The sequence below is a fragment of the Sturnus vulgaris genome, chromosome 2, assembly GCF_052056855.1.
Source record: "Sturnus vulgaris isolate bStuVul1 chromosome 2, bStuVul1.hap1, whole genome shotgun sequence".
Lineage (NCBI taxonomy): Eukaryota > Metazoa > Chordata > Aves > Passeriformes > Sturnidae > Sturnus > Sturnus vulgaris.
The window spans coordinates 94898874-94917111 of NC_142244.1; the positions used below are offsets into that span (position 1 = coordinate 94898874).

General features: G+C 44.3%; 1 protein-coding gene across 9 annotated transcripts in view; it reads left to right on the forward strand.

Moving 5' to 3' along the window:
* The window catches only part of CARS2 (cysteinyl-tRNA synthetase 2, mitochondrial), a 44659-nt gene extending 27022 nt beyond the window's left edge, over window positions 1-17637 (forward strand). For 5 of the 9 annotated variants that reach the window (XM_088160168.1, XM_088160167.1, XM_088160169.1 and 2 more), the window contains 6 exons: window positions 2123-2189; window positions 6940-7078; window positions 9081-9204; window positions 11045-11143; window positions 14526-14786; window positions 17473-17637. In XM_088160168.1, coding sequence (XP_088016294.1) covers window positions 2123-2189; window positions 6940-7078; window positions 9081-9204; window positions 11045-11143; window positions 14526-14786; window positions 17473-17547 — 765 coding nt within the window. In that variant the 3' untranslated portion in view covers window positions 17548-17637. Of the gene's footprint in view, window positions 1-2122; window positions 2190-6939; window positions 7079-9080; window positions 9205-11044; window positions 11144-14525; window positions 14787-17175; window positions 17265-17472 lie in introns of all 9 variants that reach the window. The other 4 variants (XM_088160171.1, XM_088160170.1, XM_088160165.1 and 1 more) reach the window with 2 other exon arrangements.
* Window positions 17638-18238: the final 601 nt, after the last annotated feature.

Genomic DNA, 18238 nt, shown 5'->3' on the forward strand with positions numbered 1-18238 from the left:
TTGGTGATGCACAGAGGCTTTGTCTTTTGATACCCACGAGCCACATGACTGTGTCACATTTCACTGTGTACCCAGGCCTTTGGTGTGGCCCAGAGCAGGGTTTCTCTGCCAACTGTGTGTGATGCAGCTGTGCTTGGTGCTGGGGTGGCTCTCGTGATGGCTGATGCCTTCTGCTGGATTACAGTGATTTCCTTCCTTTAGACAAAGCTTGGGAAGCTGCTTCAGCATATATGTTCCCTTTTGTCCTCTTGGAAGAATTAATTAAAATCCCTTTAAAAAGAAGTTCAGTATGAGCTGCTTTATTCTTAAGTCTTCTGATGCTGTCTGGGTACAGTTAAGCCCTGTTTCCCTGGAGCTCTCAGTTTTCACAGAAATCTCACGAGTCTCCGCAGATGTTGTGGACAGGGTGGAGAAATGACCACAAATGCAGTGCATGGAGTTAAAAGCAGCATGTAAAAATATTCCCCTCCATGTCCCCCATGATGACACAGCTTGTGTTGAGGACACAAATTTTCCAGCCTGTCTCTCTCCTTGTAGGTCTCTGCTTTTCATATCTGCCCTTACACATAGCTAACAAGTATTAATCCTTCCTGGGATGTCATTTTCAGTCCAGTAAAACAGTTTTTTTCCTGTACAGCTGCCTTGCACCTTGAAAGTTAAGCCCTATGTGGAAGGTTTTATGTAGGTTTTCCCTCCTCCCAAAAGAGGGGAGGTTGTCCAGGATCTTCCCTTGGTCCATCCACTTGCTACCTACATCCCAGGCTGTCACCTGAGCATAGCAGCCCTGCATCCTCTGCATCCAGCTGCCCTGTTTTCCTCCCCTTGTACTCTACTCGAGTTTTTTCTTTCCTTTTCTTAATAGCTATTAATTCTGACTCTGAAAATCAAAGAGATTGTGATAACACAGGGCCAAGCAGCCTGCTTTCAGAGCTGTGATTCTTCATCTGTTCTCTGTTTTAAGGAAATGCAGAGATGTTTTTACTAGTTTGGATGGTTCTTTCCCAAATTTGAATTTATTTCCGTACTGTACTCATAATGTTCTACCTCTGTATATTAGTGTAAAGCTTCTGGGCATATTGGGTACACTCATTTATATCCAGTTTATTTTAAAAACGCACAACAAACAAATGAACACCTACCAAAACAATCAGTATCACTATTTCTTGATTGTGATTGCCTCAATTAATCCTGTTTTCATTTGAGAGACAGCACATTGCTGATGCTTTTCTGCTCTTCAGGCTGGTTTAGTCTTGTAGCTGAAGCCTTATTTCAAAATGTGAGATTTAAGCAAATTACACTTTCCATATTTTCTCACTTGTACTAGCTTCTTATGATTTTTGAATTTTATGGCACTTCAGTGATCCTTATCAGTTTGCAAATTAAAAAACAAATCCGAAGTGCAGTAGTCACAATATACCACAGTGTCCAGCCTTGCTGAGAGCAAGGTTGGAATTGACTGAATGTTTAATTAGCGTACCTTCCAAACATTTGAATAGTTCATTATGCTATTAACATAAACTAATTGTACTAGTAGTAATACTAATAGTTTACTGTTTACTGGCATAAATGATTTGTAAAGCAAGATAAATATTAGAGTGGAGTTTATTAGACTTCATAATCAGCACAGATAACTCTTTTTATATTGCTAGGATTTATCTTTGGTCACTCCCTGTGTTTCTTCATATTCTAGTCCTGCAGAAAAAGTACACTTACTTTCTTTTTCAATAAATCTTTTTTTTTTGTAAAGTTTGCAAAGCTTGGGAACTTTCCTTTCTGTAAGATTGTATCCCAGTCTTAGTCTGATAATTTCATTTTGAGGTTCTTTTTGCAAAGGTCTTTGTATAGAGTATGTTTGATTGTACTTGCAAAGTAATTTTCACTGTTGTCTATTGGACATTGTGTGTGTATTTGTATTTTGTATATATGTATGCACATCTATCTTATATGGAATTGAATTTTATTTAATTTAGCTTTTAAAGCAGTGTTAGAGTTTAAAGATTTTATGCCTATCTTAAATTGCAAACATGTGTTATTTGTCATGTTAGTTTGAAAAGCAAGGGGGGTAGAAGAGCTCCTGAAATTGATATCATGCTAAAGCTGTCTTTTTGTGCATGGAGTTTAGGATTTCCTGAAGAAATGTTCATCAGATCAATTCAGAATGTTTTGTTTGCGTGGCAGATACAGCTCAGGTAAGGAACAGCCCCTCAGCTGTTGAGGTGTGCATGGCTTTCCACACACCCTTCCCAGCCGCCAGTGCGGAGGTGGAGCGAGCTCCCCTGCGAGGCCGTGCAGTTCCCAAATCCCGTGGGTGGAAAGGTTTTGGTGGTGCTCTGTGGAGCTGCTTCTTGGCTAACATTTAGAAAATTGTCTTTTCTGAGCACAGTACATAACCATTCATTTAAATACCTTATTGAGCTGCAGTTAGTTGTGACTCTCAGTTAATTGTGCTTTTAATTAATGAATTACCTCTGTCTCTGATTTGCATTTGTTGTAGTTACTTGTATTGCAGTCATGATCAGCTCTTGTTAGAGATATATGTAGATGGAGCTGTGGCTTATATTCCTGTAGGGTATGATGAGGGCTGGCTAATAATTTTTTGTCTCCCTGCTGTGTTACCATTTTGTCCTGTGGAGTTCCTGAGTGTTCAGGCAGTTCTGTGGTGCAGTGCAGCTCTCTTAGACCAGCACATGATAACCTAATGAACATCTTAGCCTGCCTGATTATCTCTCTGCTGGTGGGGAGAGATGAGGGATATTTTGTCAGCTTCCCTATCTACCCCATAGTGTTTCCAGCAGGTAGGTGCTACTTTGAGCTGGAAGAGGTTTTCATATGCCTGTGTTCTTACCAGTTTATTGGGGTCTGCCAAAAGCAGATGGTAGTTCCTTAACCACTGCTGGGTCACCTGGCTTGTTAGCTGTCCTGGCATAGCAAGGGAATGGTGGAGCATGGGGCAGCAGCTGCTGTGGTGTTCCAGTGGGCCTCTGTCTGCCTTGGATAAAGCACCTGTAGCTGTGTGACTGTGAGAGCTGGCGTGGCCAGGGCTCTGGGGCATTGCTCGTGCCTGTCGGTGTTCAGTGTGCTGCCAGTCTTTATAGTCATGTAGTCATTGGATGAGAAGTCTTTCTGCTTGTTAATACTGCTAGCTGCCTTGCATGATCTTCCTGGTGGATCCTCCCTCTCCTAGGACAGTTGAAGGCATCAGGAAAGGAAGAGATTCCCTGCAATATTTCAGAGCTTGGGATAGTAAAGAGAGAAGTGGTTATTAACTTCCTCTCCAGATAGAGTGATAGAGTGGGGTGCATCCAGTTGGAAGGTCTGCTGCAGAAAAGCATCCTGTGTGGGGCAGGCAGTGGGTTGGTGGCATGCTTGGCTATTTTGGGATGATGCTGCAGGACAGGGGCACACTTGGCTGATTGCCTCTTTTAGGAGATGAAATACCTTGTGTACACTTAAATGTCTCCCTGGCTGGGGAAACCTGGGAGTCGTGAAAAAATGTGTATTTAAAACGAAAGAAAATAACATCTACTACACTATCATATATATATATGTTTGTAATGTAAACAAGAGCCAAATGTCTGGTAGTTTCTAACCTTGCCTCGGGACAAGGAAAGGCACTGGAGCCCTGCAGTGGAGGGTACCTGCAGACTTACTTCACTCTCTGTCAGCTGGCTGCATTTGAACCTGTGCTTTTTTACATTACTTCTAGGATAAACACCCTCGTGAGGTTAAAAAAGATGTGGATGTGGGTGGCTTTGATGAAAGCATATAGTGGTGTCAGAGTATAAGCCAGTTGGCAGGTAAGGGTTGCTCAGAAGTCTGCACTTGCCACCTCCTTATGAGGCTGTGTGCATTTTTAGCTTCCCAGTAAAGAGTTGGAGTTGGTCTCTGCTCAGCCAGGTATTTACTGTGCTGCCTGTCAGCTTGTATCCCTGCTATCAATATTGACTTTGGTCTAAACATAAGTTTACTGCATTCCTTTTCATCTGGCTGTCTGCTCATATTTTTATTAGAAGTGAGGTCTCAAGCACTTTCTGTTTGTTTCTTAAAAAGTTTTTATAGCTTAGACCCATGGGTGATGGTTCCTGCCGTTCCTGCCTGCCAAAGTAAAATCCAGGTTTGGGGGTCAGGTGGATCAAATCCACAAACGTTGACTTGAATTTGTAGAAAAGGTCTTTGTAGGCCTGTGGCTGAGGGCAGCTCCCAACAGTTGGGAATGGCTTGTGCTTGATACTGTGGTTTCTTGGGCTTGGAATGGGCCTTTTTTGTTGTCTGGGCTACCCCCTGTCTCTGTGTGTGCTAGCAGGCACAAATAGAGACAAATGTGACTCCAGACTGCCCCAGCCTTGGAGGGGCAAGGGTTGAAAGGGGGTGCATGTGTTTGATGGGAGTAGAGTCCCTTCCTGTGATGATCATTGTCAGAGGGAGGATAAAGCTGCATGCCTTGCTTCTGGGGAAGAGGAGAAAAGTCAAAGAGAAGAGACTTTGATCGTCCTTCCATAATGTATTTCTGGAAGGGGTTCCTCTGCTTCATCGCCCTCTCTGCCTGTTGGTGTGGTAGGGCAGAGCAGCTCGGGGTGAAGCTGAGCTTTGAGGGCAGTGGTGATTATCTGGGCATTTTGCTTTGGCTGGTGCCTCTGGCTGTTCCCTTCTTGGCCTGAATCACCACCTTGTGGCACATCGGAGGCTGTTGGGAAAATGGTTCCTAGCTACCCTAGGCAGCAGCGTGGTGACTCTACCAACGTGCCAGCTGCTTCTGGGTGCAGCTTGAAAGGAGAGGTGCCATCTCTGAAGTCCTGTGGGCCCCTGCTGTGAGGCAGCACTTTTCCTCTTGCATCTCAGCAGCAGTGCCTTCACTTTATGCAGTGAAGGGCAGGGCATGTTAGCAGTAGGGTTCTGTCTCCATAATGTTCTCCTGGTCACCAGAAATGCTTTTGTGAACCCTGTTTTGAATGTTTTGACCCCTCTGGTGTGTAATTACTTGTTGGTGCTAATAAACAAATGTATTGTAATTTGATGATGCATTGGTGATGCCATTGGTGGCAAAGGAGGGAAGAAGTGGGGAGCACAGTGAACGTTTATAGGGCCAGATTTGCCTGTGCTGCGTTGTGGGTTGGCAGTGCCCGCATGCAGTGGTTTGGGAGTATGCCCTGAACTGGGGATGAAGAATGGCTTGAAACAAAGTAGGTTTCATCAGAATAAACTTTTATTTAGTATTCCTTGCAGAATTCTTGTTACCAGGTTAATCAATTGAGTAATCCTCGTGTATATAAATGGTCATTCTCAGTGTCTCACTGTGTTTTAGAGGTCTGTACATTGGTCTTTTTGAAAAGTGAGTAACGCTTGATTTAATGAAGCAGTAATGCAGATCTTTAATTATGCACAGCTGAAAAATCGGACAAATACAGGTCCTGACTCACGCTTTTGCTACACTGGGGTAAATCCTGTGCAAAGGCTGTTTAAACAGTTAGGCTTCGTTGGGATTTAAGCTAATGGAGCTGAGATCTGTCTCACATCTGGCTGCTTTTTCCCCTCTTACAACTGCCCTCTTGGTAAGATTGTCTGCTCTAAAGAGCCTGTCTGGGCATCAGGTAATTTTACAAAGCAGTTGGATGTACCATGGCTGGACCAGAGGTGAGATTCCTGTGGCAGCTATGGGTGATGCTCAGTGCTGATGATATTAGGAATATGATGGCAGCTGTAGTTTGGATGTCCCTTATTGCAGAGGTCAGGTATACAGAAGTGAAGCAATACTGCACTGGCTATGAATGGCTCTGGTGTAATACTGGGGGAAGGAATGCATTCAAACTTAGGCTTGTCCTAGGTGGCCACAACTTCCACTGAAGTCAGGTGAGCTCTCCTATGTGGGGTCAAAAAGCTTTTCTACAGAAAATTGCACATTACTGTACAAATAAAAAAAAGCCTCTCACTGATTGCCAGTAAAAGTGACAGTGAGCTAGTCTGGCATCTGCTCTTCACAGGGTGCAGGCAAGGTGAGAGGAGCCTGCTGAACTCCTGCTAGCAGGAGTGGACTCTGAAAGTTCTCAAAGTAGAATTGCCTGCCAAAGCTGAACGCCCTGAATGCAGTGGGGATGTCTGTGTGCATGGATGCCTGGTTAGTGGTAGGGCTAATGTTTCTGCAGCTGGTGGAAGAGAAGCTCTGTAGGGTTCCTGTACAGCACATCTCTTTGTAAAGTGGAGCTCAGCTGTGGATGCAGGGAATCATTTGCCTCATTTATTTTGGGGTTTTATCTTTCTTTCCACTGGTCATAAGAGGCTTTGATATGTGTGAGTGTGATGAATCCCACCCCAGATATGCCCTTATGAGTTTAAGCAAATTGTATTTTCTCTAAAAATAGCTTTCTCAAAGTGATATGGTTGGTTTAGCTTTGATATTGTGAGGGAATTGTTCAGGAGTTAGACCACAAATTTTAGGTTCATCTTGATTTTAGATGCTGATGAAGCAGCCCTTTAAACAGAGTCAATGGTGAGGGTTAGGCCTCTTTGGAGATCTCCAAATACAGATTATTGTCTACCTAAATTAGAATAGGTACAAAATTAGAGTTATATGTTGCCATCACTAGAACACTTAGAAGTATATTAAATCCTAATGCTTTGGTATTGATAACTTCACAGAGAGATTCAATAATGGAAAAAAATTAAATAGTGAGTACTTCAATAAACTTCCAGATTCAACTTTTTGAACCAGTTTGGTATGTTTTCCAGTAGGTTATACTTTGTCATTTGTAGTGATTGTCTTTTATATTGATTTAATTCACCTAGTGTGCATGAAGAATGGAGCTTTTAATTAAATGTGCAATTAATTATAAGAAATTTGCTATACGAATAATAACAAACTTCTCCTTTGTCTCCAAATACTGTTCCTATGTATGAAAGACAACATTCTCTCCCTTATAATGCCTTAATTTCTTTATTTCTTAGCAGTAGAATTTAGTGAGGAGAGCATGGAAGATGCAAAGAACCTTCTTCAGTCAGTCTCCTCATTTATTAGAGATGCAAATGCTTATATAAAAGGAGAGCTGGTGTGTGACCCTGTTAGAGAAGACATATTGTGGGAAAGGTAAGTGTGCCTGCTGTATCTTAAAAGACTGTGATTATGTGAGCAGTAGTTCGCTGGCAGACTCAGAGACTCTCTTTAAGAAGCAAGACAAGGACTAAGCAGCAGTCTTCCCTCCCAGCCCAAAAACCAAGGGCAAGTTTTTTAAAAAATTCTCTTTCAAGTCAGCTATTTTTGCTCATAGTCTGCTACACTCAGTTCATTGTGTTTTTAAGATGTGTGCTACTTATCCAGTGTGCCTGTCCTAACACAAGCATCTTTGCCCCTTATGAATGATGTAGGAGGCAAAGCTATTGGCAGTTGTGAGGCTCTCCAGTTGGTAAGTAGAGCTGGGCAGGAGTGACTGGAGAAGAAAGAGGATGACTGAAGAGTGACACACCTTGGGCATGTGAATTTGTAATCAAGCTGGCTGGCGCTGTGGTGTACAGCAGAAGGGGAAAGGACTACTGAGAGATTGGCCACGGGCAGGGGTGTCACAGGGAAGGGAGCAGTTACAATTGTGACCCCAGCAATGGTGAGGAGAATCCTTTGGAGTCCATTATGAAAACCAGATTATCTTCAGGACTGAGATGTGCTGTGTGTTGGGTGCAAAGCTGAGAGCAGGAGCACGGTGCTCTGGAGTCAGGGTAGGAGGGCTGAGTGCCTTGAAGCAAGGTTAGTGCAGGCAGCTCTGGGCTGTAGAATCAGAGGGGAGACAGTCTGTGCTGTAGAGGTGAGAAGCAGCTTCCTTGTGGTTCAGTACCTCAGTGTGGGGGAAGCTTGTGGCTGCAGTGACTGAGGGTTGCAAGGGGCACTGGAACATGTTACAGGACAGTGGAGTTGCATTAACTAGCTGTGGTATTTGGCAAAAGCAAATCCTTCAGCAGGAGGTTCCAGGGGATCTGTTGGTGCAAGATAAAGCTGAGATGCATGAGGAAGTTGAAATAGATAATCAGTAGGGGATGTGTGAGAGGGCATGATTTGTGTATTTCTAGGTGTAAAAACAACTAAAATGAAACAAAGCTCTTAATTAGCCAAGTGTTAGATACTCAGTGGAGAGGGGGAAGCTTGTAGGGAAAAGTGTTGGAAGGAATAAATTAGAACAACAGCCATCCAGTATCTAAGGGGAAGTAGACATTCCAGGCAAAAAAAATTCAGAAACAGGCAAAATAAGGCTCAGGAGAGCCCCAAAGCTGCTAAGATAGCTTGAGGCTCCCCAGTTAACCCTGCTCCTTGCATTTTTTTGGGAAATGGTATCCTCGGGTCAGCGCTGTCAAGCTCTGGTTTGCCTGGCTGTGTATGGGAGCATGCTGCCAGCAGCTGTTTGTAGCTCCCCACTTATCCCTGCTGCTCTCCTCATCTCCCTCTCCAAGTGGCTGCAGCTGGTGGCACTGATTCTGTGGTGATCAGCGCTGGTTGCCTGCTGGCTTTTGGCACTGTGACACAAATGGTCCTACTGGACCTTTCCATCTGGGCCATGGTGAGTGGAATCCCTTGGGATTGGGCTCTCCTGGGAGATGAGGAGGCAGTGCTTGGTACTGAGTTGGATCCTGACAACAGGATTCTTGGCCAACTCCAGGACAGCTCTCTTGCCAGGCACTGGAGTGCTGCCTGTGATGTGCCTTTGGAAGAGAAGCATGCTGTTAGCATGATTAATGGGCTGCTGGAAAAAAAAAACAGAACTCAGTAAGATCTTTGATGTGCTTAATATCAGCCTCATTTTCCATCTGTTTTTAAATGATTTAAGGCAAACTTTGCTCTGTTGCTGTTGGCCCCTCTGATTAACCATGTCTATTTATTGAATGGATGTAACACTTAGGATTTTGACATGCATCAAATTTTTCCCTTCACAGCAGAAAGATGTATTTATTCTCCCTGATGAGTGCAGCACTGCCCATCACAAGACAGCTGGGAAGGATATGGCAGTGTCCTTTCAATGACTCCCTCTGGCTGAATGGCTGATGAATTCAGCATACTGCTGGCATCTTGTTTGTCTTATCTTAAATGTTACCTTTTCTTCTTGAAGGCTAGCCAACACAAAAGTAACCGTGAAGGCTGCGTTTGCAGATGACTTTGACACCTCCAGGGCTGTTGCAGCAATTATGGACCTCATTCACCATGGCAACAGACAGCTTAAGGCTGTTACTAAGGTAACCCATTAGGATACAGAGATCAGAAAATGACAGCTGTCCACTGTCCTACTGCTTAATGCAGACAGATTAGTTTATTGTTCACATAAGAAACCAGCAGAAACAAAGCTCCATAAATTGTTGACCTTAATGGAGCCCATTTGTCCTGACCCTATCGCAAGAATGGTGCATGGCTATTGTTTTGTGCTTTGTTGTGTCCAGAGGATGTTTCTTTCCTGCTGCCCTATGTTATTTATACCTGTGACATGCAGCTCATTTTAGTGCTGGTTCTGTATTCTTACCCTGCTTCTTTGCTTAATATCCATGCACAGAAATTAAGCTAAACTGGGAAGTGGTGGGGGGTGGTTGCTGCAGGGGCTTTGCTGGCAGCCCCAGGTGCACTGGGCAGTCTTGGTGGCGAGTTCAGCTTTGGGGACTGAGTGGCTTCTGCTGTCAGCAGACTATAACTGGCATCAGCATTCCTGTATGAATCTGTCTTCAGATAGCTTTTGGCAAATTAAGACCCTTTTAAGATCTCTCATGCTGATACAAAGAAAGCATCTGGTAAGGACAAGACTTGAGCAATAAACACTATCTGAATCATTTCTGGGTTCTCCATTTACCAACAGCTCCCTTTGTCACTAAAGGCCAGCACCTCAGCCTTGTTGCTGTTCTCCCTGAGTACTGGTATCACCGTGTTCACTATGTTTGTGCAGTAAAAGAAATGTTGTGTACATGGTTATAACTGGTCTTAAGAGTGAATTAGCCTGTTGGTTTAGAAATCCTGCCTCCCTCTGGTCCTGTTTTGGCATTGGCTTTAAATTCTGTCCTTAGCCTTATCTTTACAAATTGACTCTCTGAGTGAATCCCTGACCTGAAACACTTTGCAGCAGGGATCTGTAATGGCATTGCCACTCTGAGATGCAGCTATCCTCATTTTGTCAGTCACTGCTTGTTGCCTCTGAATTCTTCCTGTTGATTGTTTTGTTGAGAAGGGGATGGGATATTTGTGGGAGCTGACTGGGATTTCTGGTTGAGGTGGTAGAGCTTTTCTGGAGTGTTCCCTCTTTATTATGCAAGTTATGAGTGTAGTTTTTCTCTGTAAGAACTATGATTAAATCCATATAACTCCTCTCTTTAGCCTTCCTGCTAAGCATTTCTCACCTTAGATGGCATGCTTCTGTTCCTTTCTCCCAGTGGCCTGCTCCAGCTCCTCCCAGTTCAGGTCTTCCTATACATTTTAAACTATAGCTTATCTCAGGCCCTAATGAAGATATCAGATAAAATCCAGTACCAGCTGCTGATTTGCTTGTGCATTTCATCACTCTTATTTTTTAGGCAAGGGTTAGTTCCTGAAATTGCTCCTCAATCTGTCATTTAATCCTTATTTTATTGCTGCTGCTGCTAACGTCATAGGCTATCTCAAAGCAGTCTCCACATGGATCAAATCAATAAGATACTCAAAGAATTTTTAAAATCTTTCATATTATAGGTGCCCATTAGTGTGGGATTTTGTTCTTTTTATTTTGTTTCCATACACACAGCCCTTTCATACCCAGAAGTGCTATTTTTAGTTCTAATTTACTGCACACGTGTAATGCATGGCAGCTTCCCACATCTTTTCTCCTTGCTGTGCAGGCTGGTGATAAGCTCTTCCCTTCCCTTGTTTACTTAAATCCCTTCCCTTTGTGCTGTGAGGTGTTTTTATATCTCTAAGATTGCCTGTCTGGGCAGGTGTTCCTGCTGGAGGTAGATCTTTATAATTAGTAATAGTTTTCCCTTGTGGACTAGGCTACAGAGAGATGCTGGGTTCTGTAATATGTATTGACTGGACAATCTCTTTTGAGTGTTTTCTAAACAGGATGCTGGATCTCCTAGAAGCTCTGTTGTGTATGGAAGCATTATTTCCTATATAGAAGGCTTTTTCAATGCCCTTGGGATGTCCTTTGGAGAAAGACAGGTAATGAAATATCTCTTCTATGTGTTCGAGGATATGGTAGCAGCCCCAGTGTTAGGTTTCATAGAGTGCTTTCTGAAAGCATCAGATGTAACAAAGTTATTTATGGTTTTAGTAAACCTTTCTGCACTGCTTGCAGTTTCTCCTGTGATGTGTTAGGAGAGTGTATGAGCAGGTGGAACAAAGTGTGGGCTTTTTAGTTCCTGGAGGTACTCCCGTGTGACTTCTGCGCCAATTTTGCTGTGGAAATGAAAGACTGAGGAATAAAATAAGAAAAAGTTAGCATTGGAGGCCTTTAAATTGTCCTGTTATATGTCTGTCTTGGCCCAGCTTTTCCTCTTCTTCCTGATGGCTGCATCCAGGCTGGCTTTGATAGGTGTGTGATTATTTGCAGTTGCAAGGGGTCCCACTCCTCAGTAGAAAGCCAGAGAAAGGGGCAGCTCTGCCTTGAGCCGTAGGGGAATATGAGAAGGGGAGGACAGTGAGCTGGGGATGGGGACCAACTACTTCTGGGAAAGATAGGACTGGGGAGAGAAAAGCTCAAAGCAAAGTACTGAACGGGAAAGAGAGTCATCAATATGGAGGTGATATCCCAATGTATGAAAGGGGAGCATTTAAAATGACACAAAGTGTTGGAGAATAGCAGGTTGTTCTTTGCTCCTCTTCTGCTCAAATATGGAGCTGAATGCAAAGTAGTGGAAAAACTTTCTGTAGAGAAACTGTTCTGCAAAACAGAGCAGTTATTTTGGGGAGGGGGAGGAGAGAATAAGAAAATGTAAATAACATTATTCATCGGTTGAAAATCACGCAATATAGTGCTAAATGCATTTATTTAGTTTGCCTCCATGGATTTTCTCACAAAATTTCTTTCAAAACAGTGGCTGGATGTGATTTGGCTGTGTGTTACTCCTCACAGCCTGTGGTTTGCATGTTAATTTTTAGTGGCGTACTAAACACTCAAATTTTTTTGTTAGCTGGATGGCAAAGTCATTCCTCCAGATTTTGGGCTGCCTATATGCAGGCATCTGCTGCACTTATATTGTTGCTGAAACAAGTATCTGAATGCTTTCCTTTGTTGTAGGCTGTGCTAATCCCTTTCTCTGTATGGCAGGAGGATCAGCAGAAGATGCTGGTGTGAGATAAGCAGGAGGAAAGGAGCAGCTCATCAGACTGCTCTCTGTTCCTTTGTTCTTTCAGCTTCCAGTAAATGAATCAGTCAAAATCTTCATCAGAAAGGTCCATGGGCTACCACAATTTAGTAAATAAAATGCTGTAGGGATTGTTCCCTCATTCTCAGACCAGCCACAGTGGCTCAGCATCCAGCCTTCCTTGCCCCTTAGCCAGGTAGCCCCAGGCATGCAGCTTGCTAGGAGCAGTCCCTGACCACAATGGGTCCTGGCATGTGTGCTGTGTGGGAGAGGGCTGCCTGGCCTGGACACTGCTGTGCTAGCAGTGCAGAGAATACAGGCAGCAGTGTTTGGGCCCCCTCATTTGGATGTTTGCTTGTAGTCTGTGGGTCTGTCTTGCTCCTGGGCTGGGATTCATCTCAGCTAATCAGCCTCATGTAGCTGCATGTGCTTCTGAAGTCACCAGTGGGGATGCTAAGGAATGGCTCATCTCAGTCTAGTGGCTCTATGCGATAAGAGCACCTGTCTCTCTCTGCATTGGAAAGAGAAGATTTTATCTTCTTAAGGGAGGTAAGCTGAATCCATCTGGAAAGGTGGTGAGTGAAAACCATTGTCCTGTTACAGAGCTGGGAAGTTTTTGCTCTCCCAGAGAGTAGTGCAGTGTTGAGTGCATTGCAGGTGCAGCTGGGGTCAATCTATGCAGTAAGCAAGGGTCAGAAATTTGAGAACAGCCGTGAGAGGCTACACAGTGTTTTATGTGGCAATCAGACTGGTTCATGTCCTAAAGCTGCTCCTCCTCTTGAAGGCTTTCACTCCAGTAGGTGCCTGGTTTGAACTCTTGCAATGGTGTTTGTAGAGGCATGTTTCTTGCTCCCATCATCATGGCTTTCCCTTCTGTATTTAAGTATTTATCCTGCCACAGGTTATTGTGGAGCATTTCTGGCACTTAGATTTGTTACCTTTTTCAATCTCATAAACTTTTTCTTTAGTATGGCTGCATGTTTTGAAAGCTTAAGGAATTCACTGTATTTCACACTCATACTTCAATAGCTTCCCCCTCACCTCCTCCTCCTGCTCCCCTTTGTTTGTCAGTGACCTCTGAAACTCTGCTCCTTTTCATTTCTATCCTGCTGTTTGGTGACTAAACCAAGTCCCCTCTGGCTTTAATTACTCAGCTGCTCTTCTGCTCCCAGCTGATGTTGCTGCCAGGAGCTTTGCCCGTGGTCTTGGTGTGTTTTGTGCTCCTGCTCTTGTGTCTTAGTGAAAAAACACTGCAGTGGTGTTCTCTTGTTTGTTGGAGGTTTGTCCTTTTCCTCCCCCTTGGGAGCTTGCCTCTAATGAGAAGCAGGGTTGGTCTCCCTGCCAAGAGTGAGATCAGGAGCCTGGCTGTGCTGGTGCTGAGGAGTGGCCTTCCTCTCCAGCTGACTCCCAAGCTCCCGTCCTGGCAGCTGTTGGAGCAGGACTCTGTAGGAGGAGTGAGTCTGTTCCCTTCCTGAGGCATTGACCAGCGAGACTCCTGCCAAGCCAGAGGAGGCCGAGGAAGCTTGGAAGTGGCTGAGGGGAGGAAGGGGCTCAGCTGCAGCCAGGAAACACCCACGGCCTGTGTGCAGTAGCTGCTGCTTCCATCAGGTTTTTTTGAGTGGCTGAAACCTTGGGTAAGGTGGATCAGATGAAAGTTCTGTGGATTTGGGAAGGGTTTCTGTAGATGAAAGGAGAAAGGATAGGATGGTCTAGAGACTTAAAGCCAAAATACTTACTTTTCTTGGTTAGTGTTTCGTGAAGGAGGTCTAGAGCTCAGAGACAGAGTAAGGGGCTGATGTGTTCTCTGTCTTTGGACTTCTACAGCCAAGGAGCTGAGCTGGTGGCTAGGATTCCCTTGCTGTGTTGGATTCCTGTTGCCAGGCCTTTCTTAGATTAACTTGTCTGGTCCCTTTTTAAACTATGCATGTTTCTGGCATCTCCAAGGTATCCTGTGGCGTTGAGTTCTCCACTTGTGTTACACAGTGTTGTGTTCATGTGAGAGCACTCTGCTCCAAGGTAAATGCTTTCTTGTGTAGGAATATGCTGCATTACTTCCAAGTGTTAATCCACCGTAACTTTTTGTCCAGTATTAGCAAGATGGTGACATTTTAATCCTACCAGTATATGGAGGATGCACAACCAAGAGAGGTGACAAGGCCTCTCATTGCTACGGAGATGGGGTTGATTTTTTGAATGTCATACTCAGGTATTTGTAAAGCACTGTGTTTGGTTTCTAGGTGGCTGTGGCAGCAGACAAGTCCGCAGTGCTCTCCAGTGTCATTGAGGAGCTGGTGAGGTTCCGCACCAAGGTCCGTCATTACGCGCTGGCCCTGCCGGAAGCAGCAGACGCGGAGCCACTGCAGGGTGCGGCGGGAGCCGAGGAGCACAAACAGGAGCAGAAGGAAAGGAGGAAGCAGTTAATGCGGGAGAGAAAGCCCCTCTTGGAGGCTTGTGACAGTCTGCGTGGAGACCTTGCTGCCTTTGGAATCCACATAAAGGTAGAAGACAGTGACCCTCTTTGTGAGGTTCTCAGTCACTTTTTAAGACAGCACATATTTTTGTCCTTCATTCCCCTTGAGCAGCCAGTGGCGTTGTGCCCTGCTCCCTGTGTGACTGCAGTCGCAAGTGGTGGAAGTCAAGCCCTTGTCTGGCTGTATTGCTGCCTTCTCTTCTGCTCCCCCTCAGCCTTGTGTCTTCATGCAAGCCACTGAAAATCTCATAATGTTCAGAAATCCCTAAGTTGTCCAAGTTCAATTCAGAAGGAAGGGTGTGAGTAATGTGTGCAGTCTTAAAAACGATTGCAAAAGAACTGGAAAGTAAACTGAGATGACTTATGAAAATAATGCCTACCTTCTATCTACCCCACACTCACCACCAAAAATAAGTCTTCATGAGAAAGCCTCTTTCATGTTCAGCAGCTTCATTCCCAATTGTTCCTGAGCCACAGGATTGGTACAGGATTCCTGTACCACTCCTCTCTCCATCCTGCTTTCTGCTTCTAGCCTACACCTAATGTAGGCTAAAGCACCAATGTTCTTTTCCATTATCTCAGTGGCATCTCTGGCTCGACAAAATGGCATTACTGCCTGTGGCATTGCTGCCTTCTCCTGGTTCCAAGGACCTGCATTATTTCTTTAAAGTGCTGCTTCTTCCCGTTCCTCTTGGTCACTGCCCTTCTTGCCTCTATGAGGCGAGGGTCAGTGTTGCTTCTTGAGTGCAGAATAATCTCCCACATTCTCTCCCTCCATCCAGTTTATCCTGTTCATTTTTCCTTTGCTTGGGAACTGATCCTAGCAAGTCTGGTTCCATGGTTCTCCCAGTGGGAGGATGGAAAGCACAATGACATCAGGGAGTGGCAGCACACATCCGCTCCAGCTGCTGAGTGTGAGGGCTGTCACTTGTCAGCGTGGTCGGCTCTCTCCTCCCTCGGATGACACAAACCAGGGTGAGGGCCAGAGCGTGGTGGTGGTGAGCTGCAGCTGAGAAAGGAAAGGGAAGCTGGAGCATCTGCTTCCTTTAACTTGTCTGTAAATCCCCACTACACTCACCTGTCAAGCAAGTTGCAAATCCAAACAACTGCGCTGAGACAAAGTCTTGGAGAAGCAGCCTTCCTTTTCATCTATTAGAAAAATGTTGCAGCTCCACCTCCATCCTTTCACAGAACTGTTTTGGTTTGTTTTTAAAAGGATTTACATTTGAAAACCCCACAAATTAGTCTGAGCCAGGATTCAATCCATTCCATTTATTAAAAAAAAATTTAATAACCTGAAGCTCAGCATAATCTGTCCCAGAATAGATTGCTCCAGAAGACAAAGCACACATGCACTTAGGAGCACATACAGAGCAAGCATCTGAAGCAAGCTGAACTCCTGCTTTTTTTGCCGATACTCTGGAAGTGTCCAAAGGTGTGTTATGAAGTTAGCTCACAGCTTGCTTTTGCAGATCCCACAGTCCTGCAAACGGAGTGATGCAGCTCTGGAATTCCTCACACAGGCTCACTGAAGCACGTGTGCAACAAGACACAGCGTACACAAAGCAAGGCTCTCCCCTCCCTCTTGCTCATCGTGACTCTGCCTTGCTGGGTCAGCTGATGCCAAAAACGCCCAGTAAAACAGCACCTAACAGGGGTCCTGCTTGCCTAATAAGTGTTTGAGGCATTTATGTGGATTTCTCATTTCTGCCCAGCCCCTCATTTCCACAGAATGTTTGAACCTCACACTGTGTGTGCATTAATGCCAACAGGCTGCCCTCTGTCACATGAGGCTCAAGCAAACCAGCAACTCCTGAAGCCCATGTGCAGGAGGAAAAGCAGCAGAACAGATGAAGCAGATAAGCCTCAGCTCCACCCAGTGCAGACTAGGAACTCCTGGTTTGAGGCAGGGCAGGGAGGGGGTGGCTCGAATAGAAGCTTAATTTTCTTAAAAATCAGCTTTGTAGAAAGGGTAATTTGTCCTTCATGTTCTAGCTTGTGATTTCCCTACTCTGGTTACTTCTGTCAGGTTGCTCATTCTAAAGGATGCTGGCTGAAGTTACATAACTTGCAACAGACTGATTTAAAAAAAATCCATGTGCCAATGTTGTAATTGTGTATTTAGGCATCAGAAAGTTTTCATTTTCATGCAAAAAAAGATTGAACAGTTTCAGCTGCTCTTATGAGTCAGCGCTCATGGAACATTGTCGTGTCAATGTTCAGATTAACTTTTATTTTCAACCACTGCAATCAAACAGCTGGTTCTAAATAGAATGTTCAATTTAGCTGCAATATTGCCTTTCAAAAATATGACAGTATCACATTACAGATATTAAAACCAACAGGCTTCTGTCCTGAGTTCAGATGAAACATGTTCAGCCTTCTTACATTCTTATGTATTGAGCGTATTTTTTCAGGGACATGAGCCACTGAGGCTTGAAAATGCAATTGCATGAGTTGAGTGTAGCTACTCATGTGAGAGGCTGCAGCATCCCACGCTGAAGAGGTAACATTTCTACTGTGCATTTCTTCCCTCTCAGCTAGGAAAAACTGTTTTGTTTTACAACTCTGAGCATTATTATTAGCAGTGGCATTCCTGTGAGATTGTATTGCCACCTCTTTTGTCCAATTGGATGAATAGCTTTGCTGAGTGAATCTTGGTTAAAAACCTGTGATCCAGTCTGCAGGACTGACCTGCTTACTTTTTCTTACAGGACAGAGCTGCTGTTTCCACCTGGGAAATTGTGGAAGGAAGGCAGACAGAGAAGCAAACTGAGAAAAAAAGCTGATTCTTCATCCTTGGACTTACTTTTTATTTCAGCTACTTTGGCAACTGTTGTAAATACTAATTCTTTCAAAATAAAATCTGTTGAACAGAATGGCTAAAAATGATAGCATGTAATTTGAGCAAAACTGTTGGCACTAGCACTTGGTAAATAAATACAGGCCTTGCAGAACAGGTGCTGGAAGCATCCAGAATACAAGGCACCACAGGAGCAGCTGCACTGATTTAACACAGACGGGTCTGTTCTGCTGCAGGAACTGCCCCAGCCCAAAGGCTCTGTCATCTGCCCTCACCCCATGTTGCTGACCTGACACAGAATTTAAACACAGTGAAGGCAGAGGCAGGAACTTAGGCCTGTCTTTAAGGTAAAAACACTTCATTTTATGCCTGTTGGTTTGACAATTCTGTCCCTCTCAGACAGAGGAATGGGGGACACTTTTAAGTATTTCCTTATTGCAGTGGCGCTGCTTTGATCCTGTGACACTTTTATGTGTAATATATGATGGTATCCAGTTACCTGTAAGGCTTGGTATCTTCTATTTGCTTTTGCACAAAATACAAGGACATTTCTCTAGCACTGGGAGTGCAGCACACTCAGGATCTCTCCAGAATTGAGAAACTAAAATTAGGATGTATATATATTAGTATATATATTTGTATAAAATATGTTTAGTTTTTACCTGTTGCCTTTTTGC